Source organism: Humulus lupulus, chromosome 3, assembly GCF_963169125.1.
Source record: "Humulus lupulus chromosome 3, drHumLupu1.1, whole genome shotgun sequence".
Taxonomy (NCBI): domain Eukaryota; kingdom Viridiplantae; phylum Streptophyta; class Magnoliopsida; order Rosales; family Cannabaceae; genus Humulus; species Humulus lupulus.
In genome coordinates, this window is record NC_084795.1 from 245,558,266 (window position 1) to 245,564,452 (window position 6,187).

The window sequence follows — 6,187 nt, forward strand, 5'->3', positions numbered from 1 at the left end:
AAGGGCTGACTTACGGGCGGTAATGGTGGAAGAGGGAGGTTTGTAAGGGAGTCGTTATTGGAGAGAACAGGGGTGGTGGTTGTTGCGACTGGAGTTGAATCACCAGTACCGCCGATGCGCCGATGGGAGTGACGGAGGAGTTGTCAGGCGACGCCATGCACGACGTCGTTCGGACTCTGATACCAAGATAGAAAATAGAAGATAGAGGAAGGATGATTGTAAATTGTATTTCATTCCTTGAGTTTGGTAAAGGTACATAGGAGATTTTATATTACATCAGTACACATCTAAGCCAATAGATTCATCTATTAGAGAAAGGGGTAACATGGCACATATCAAGAGGGACTACTACTAACATTAATAAATCTGATAATTAAGCATAGTATAATTATGGTTCAACACTCTCTCACATTAACCAAATGTTTTAAAATCTTCCAATATGTTCCTACATTCAGATTCAACAATTGATTTTCTTTATGATTTGTATGTATGCCCTTAATACTAATTATAAAACTTGATTTCTTTATAAAAAAAACCAAATATACACTATTTACAGTTGTACTAACAGATTGTATTTTGACAGTGCTAAATATTTGTTACGAATATCAAAACAGATTGTTATTGAGTTGTGTGCTGGAAACATATTCTTATATTGAATTTTCTTTTTTAAAAGGATTTTCTAGTTTTTTTTTCTTTTCTAATTTCTGTGCTGGTTTTTATGTTGGCTTGATGTTAGGTTTTTAAGAAAATAGATTGCTAAAAATGTTTGTTGAAATTTAATATGTTATATTTGCCTAAAAAGAAAAGGGACCCAAAATGACAAGATTACTATGATTTTGATTAGAAATAATTTGTATAAAAGGATGTACTAGACATCCCTGTATTTTTTAGATCTTCTTAATCTCCAGTTTAATAAATCTCTCTCTTCAATTATACGTTTCGAGCTGCAAAATTAAAGGTCTCTACGATTCCATACAATATTACCCAAATAAACAGCCCCATTTATTTATTGTAGTGATTCCAATTATGAAACAAACACGTAATTGAAAAAGAAAAACAAAAGTATAAACCACCACTTTACCAGTATAATATTCTTCCATCGCATCATTTGTCTGGTTTCTTTCTTTATTTATTTTTGGGTAATGAATATAACTAATACATTAGGTATCATAACCTTTTAACCTTTCAAGAATGATAAGGTGCAGTAATACTTTAATTTTTATTCCACAATGGAATATATTAATATGGTATTGTCACCTTTTATTTATATATTCATATTAAATTAAAATGATTATTTTTGTGTCATTTATATGTCTATTGAATACAAACAAATTTACTTAGTTTTATTTATAAATAATTTATTAATTATTTTTATTAAATTTATATTATTATCATATAAATTTCAAATAAATAAATAATATGATATATAAAAAAATGACATAAATATGTTAAAAGAAAAATTAAACCAAAATATAATTTATGTTTTTTTAAAATATATATAATATGTTAACATTTTTAAATCTAAATGTATGTATTATATATTATTGTTATAACGATATTTTATAATATTTAAATTTATATTAATATAAGTATTAAATATTTAGTCTTATATTAAATATTATAATAATATTTTATAACATTTGAATTTATATTAATATAATTATTAAATATTTATTTTTGTATTATATATTATTATAATTATAATATTTTATAACTTTTAAATTTGAATTTAAATTTATATTAATATAATTAGTAAATATATATTTTTATTAATTTTAAATATATATTCCATTAAATATTTAAAATATTTTATCAAAATAAACTATCTAAAAATTCTCATTATCTACCCACATTTTATACAGAGGAGATATAAATCACACCGATGACAATTGCAAAAGAAAAATAACAAAAACTTATGTAAGAACAGGAATATAATACGAATATGCATTTATTCACTCTTATATTCTATGAAGGAAATTATGCCATTTGGAATGGACACCATATCTAATGGTGGGACCTCAAAGTGAGTTTTTGTTCTTTTAAATCAGGACTCTTCATCACCACCGTCCACTCAAACCTGAAAGGACCCATGAACACGTGTGACCTATTAGAAAATGCCACGTCCTGAATTGAGATTACGTCAATTAACTTCTTATTAAAAAAAATTAACATAAAAACAAAAGAAAAGTAACGTTTTCTAAGATTGGCTATTTTTTGTTTCAACAAAAAACAGTGCCAACGAATTTGGATCGAATTCCATTCTTATATTAATCACTATCACTGGCTCTTTATCCTCATCTCTGGCATTCATCGACTTAGCGTTTCAAACATCAGGTATTTTTTTTTTAATTTCCTGTTAATTAACTTAATAGCTTTGTGGAAGATTTGGTTTTAGCGTGGAAATTCGATTTTGCTGTGAAAGCTATTCAGGGTTATTTTGGTTTTGAGATTTTGGCTACCATTGGTTCTTCCAGTGTTGGGTGCTTTTTCATTGAATCATTCGGGAATGTATGTGTCTTTATGGGTTTTTGTTGTTTGTTTAGTTAACTGTTTGGTTAGTGAGAAAATGGGAGAAATGAAGAGAACTGGGGATTTTGGAAATTTAAATTTTGATAGTTGGGGTTTGGAGAAAAAGAAAGGTTCTATTGATTTCAACAAATTTTCGTCATAATCTGTCAGTATAAAACTTAGTGTTATTGTTAGTATTTTTATAAAATATGCGTCTTTGCTTTTTGGTTCATTGCCAATACTTTGGATTCTGTTTTACTGAATTATGGATGTTCTACTCCTTTAGTTGATGCTACAGTTGTAGTGAACAAACTAATGTTAAGAATACACACCAACTTAATTGATGCTATATGTCTGACACTGCGAATGTTGCCACAAGTTTAGTTATTGACAATTTATTTTCAGGTTCCGGTTGGAAATAGGATAATTATGGATCGGCTTAAAACTTCAGCCCGTCTCATGATTGTTTCAGATCTTGATCATACAATGGTAGGTTGGCAAGCGTTTGCATCACCGTGGTCTATTTAATTAACTTGGTGTGTTGATTAAGTGAACAATGCCTTTATTGCAGGTTGATCATCATGATCCTGAGAACCTTTCTCTGCTTAGGTTTAATGCCTTGTGGGAGGCATATTATCGTCATGATTCTTTGCTAGTTTTCTCGACAGGAAGGTCACCGACACTGTACAAACAGTTGAGGAAGGAGAAACCCATGTTAACGCCAGATATAACAATAATGTCTGTTGGAACTGAGATAACCTATGGTAACTCGATGATCCCAGATGATGGTTGGATTGAATATTTGAATCAGAAGTGGGATAAGAACATAGTTAGGGAGGAAACAAGAAAGTTTCCTGAACTTACTCTTCAGGTAGTAATTATATATAATGGCAATAAATAAGATGATAATTGTTGTCCGACTGTTTGACATGTTGACTCTTGGGTAGAACCTTTTAGAAAAAAATATAATGTTTATTAGGTTAGGAAAGGGTCAGGGTATAATATCTCCTGAATGATTATATTTTTTGCTGAATGCAGGCAGAGACAGAGCAACGGGCACATAAGGTCAGTTTTTATGTTGAGAAAGATAAAGCTCAGGCTGTGACAAAGGCTCTTGCAGAGACTTTGCAAAAGCGTGGGGTAATATATCATTTTAACCTCAATTCCGTCAAATCTTAGATAAATTTCTTTAATATATATATATATATTTTTTGATGGAGTGTGTTGATAGTTTTCTTGTTATCTTAACTTTGAAATGTTGCTTCAATTTTTCCAGTTGAATGTTAAAATAATCTACAGTGGAGGAATTGATTTGGATATATTACCTCAAGGTGCTGGCAAAGGACAAGCTCTTGCCTATTTACACAAGAAATTTACAGCTGAAGGAAAGTTGCCCACTAACACACTTGTTTGTGGAGATTCTGGAAATGATGCTGAGCTCTTTAGCATCCCAGATGTACACGGAGTCATGGTAAGTAGTTTACCTTATTATCTTTACACCTATAGCTTGTTTACCTTGTCAAAATAAAACTACATTTGGAAATTCCCTTCCTTTTTTCACATTAATTTGTCGTGCAGGTTAAGAATGCTCAAGAAGAATTACTGCATTGGCATGCTGAAAATGCTAAAGACAATCCTAAGATTATTCATGCAACAGAGGAGTGTGCTGCTGGAATCATTGAAGCTATTGGTGATTTTAATCTAGGACCAAATTTGTCTCCCAGAGATGTTACTGACCACTTGGAGTGTAAAATGGACTGTGTTAACCCTGGTCTCGAAACTGTAAAATATTTCTTGTTCTATGAGAGATGGTTGCGTGCAGAAATTGATCAGTCAGACTTGTATATTGCATGCCTGAAAGCAAATTGTGTACGTGCCAGTCTTCTTTTATTTTCAGTGTATAATTTGATAATAGGTACCACTTGATTGTTTCTGGTAGTTTTACCCAGTTTACTTAAGACATACATTGTTTTTTGCATTACATGTCAATCTTTCTTATTTTTTCTTAATGCTTCCTGGAAGTTGAGTATTACCTACTTTCATTGGCTAGTATAACTTGTAGTTCTCCTGCATCTTGGCATAACTGTATATTTAATATCTGAACCAATGAATTCATTTTATGTAGTATGTACTTATTTTCTCAAATTCTTTCTTTAGTTTTTCCAATGAGCATGGATTGGAATTTCAGTGGGATGTGGACTTGTACAATTTAATCTATTCTTGTCTTATGGGAGGAAATAATTTTTGTTAAAACACAATTCTTCCAGTCAAATAAAGTTATGGGCATAGTGCGTCTGTCTTTAGTACTTATTTTCTCAAATTCTTTCTTTAGTTTTTCCAATGAGCATGGATTGGAATTTCAGTGGGATGTGGACTTGTACAATTTAATCTATTCTTGTCTTATGGGAGGAAATAATTTTTGTTAAAACACAATTCTTCCAGTCAAATAAAGTTATGGGCATAGTGCGTCTGTTTGTCAACTTCAATATCTCTTCTTAATTTATATATCAACTTTTCTTCTCATATGAACTTCTGTGTTTTTACTCCATAAGTAGTGATTTGTTCAATGATAGGTCTTCTTTTGCTTAGTTCTTTGTACTTAATTGTGTTCTTCTTCCTGTCAGCATCCAACTGGTGTATTCATGCATCCATCTGGTGTTGAACTTCTTCTTACCGACGGCGTAAGTGAATTGAGCAAACATTATGGTGATAAACAGGGAAAGAAATTTCGTGTTTGGGTAGATAGAGTATCGACTTTACAAATCGATTCAAACACATGGCTATTGAAGTTCAACAAGTGGGAATCACTTGGTAGATTTTCTTCACTCATGTTTATTAATCCAACTGCCATTTTTATACCTGAGAGCTCAATCCCATCATTAATGGACTGATGCCACGAAATACTAAATTTTCTACAGAACTAAATGAAGTCTTTGCCGTTTATATGAGCTTTTCAAAACAAATTTATTTTTTCAGTTGTATAGTTTAACGATCCCATGCTGCTGATACATCAAATTTTGACCCTTTTGTAGGCGAAGAACAAAAAGGTTGCATGGCAACTGCCATAGTAAGTTCAAAGGTAAGATACTAAGATAAGAATTGATGATGGTTTAGTTTATTTTCTTGCCATAGTTGTGCCTTGTGATTTTGTAAGAGAATATGTGATTTCTTTTCAGGGTGGCAATGGTTCAACATTGGTGCATGCTCATCAGACATGGTTGGAAGGTTCAGAAGGGAAGGATGGTCCATCTTCTTGGATTTTCTAAATGCCATTAATTATTTTTCCATTTTTCCATTCAAAATAAATATTGGATCATGTGACTTTGTATGTCCAATTGTAATTGTTACATGTTTGTCTCTGAGAGTGGCTTAGCCATTGCCATTACTTTTTTTTTTGTCAAGAAATACTGAATTTGATAAATATTAATGTCATAAGTACTGATAGGAGAGGGATCTCTTCCATCCAAGAAAGCTCATTGTCTAGTCTGAAAAAATGAGAAAGTTACGACTAATATGAGAAAGAGATGCTCTCGGAAAGTTAGATAATTATAACTTTTATATCTGAAAAAATGACTCTCATGTCATTGTGATGCACAGTAGTATTATCTAAAGCTTGGACCAAAGTCAATAAATCAGTGATGAAAGCTTTAATAGGTAGACCAATTCTTCGAACTCATGT

The 6,187-nt window shown here is 31.3% G+C and overlaps 1 protein-coding gene across 2 annotated transcripts; it reads left to right on the forward strand.

Moving 5' to 3' along the window:
* The first annotated feature begins 2,180 nt into the window (after positions 1–2,180).
* Positions 2,181–5,980, forward strand: LOC133823539 (probable sucrose-phosphatase 2). Of its 2 annotated transcripts, none has more exons than XM_062256368.1 (9): positions 2,181–2,334; positions 2,914–2,997; positions 3,080–3,379; positions 3,547–3,648; positions 3,785–3,979; positions 4,087–4,377; positions 5,133–5,319; positions 5,541–5,587; positions 5,685–5,980. In XM_062256368.1, the coding sequence occupies exons 2-9, from the start codon at positions 2,938–2,940 to the stop codon at positions 5,772–5,774; spliced, it is 1,272 nt and encodes a 423-aa protein (XP_062112352.1). In that variant the 5' UTR covers positions 2,181–2,334; positions 2,914–2,937; the 3' UTR covers positions 5,775–5,980. The 2 variants fall into 2 exon arrangements, with proteins under 2 accessions (XP_062112352.1, XP_062112353.1); XM_062256369.1 differs by lacking the exon at positions 2,181–2,334 and adding an exon at positions 2,382–2,508.
* Positions 5,981–6,187: the final 207 nt, after the last annotated feature.

Coding starts and splice junctions, on each gene's coding strand:
- LOC133823539 (XM_062256368.1), top strand. CDS start 2,938: ATGGATCGGCTTAAAACTTCAGCCCGTCTCATGATTGTTTCAGATCTT. Junction 3,649..3,784: donor AGACTTTGCAAAAGCGTGGG/GTAATATATCAT, acceptor CAATTTTTCCAG/TTGAATGTTAAAATAATCTA. Junction 5,320..5,540: donor CAACAAGTGGGAATCACTTG/GTAGATTTTCTT, acceptor ACCCTTTTGTAG/GCGAAGAACAAAAAGGTTGC.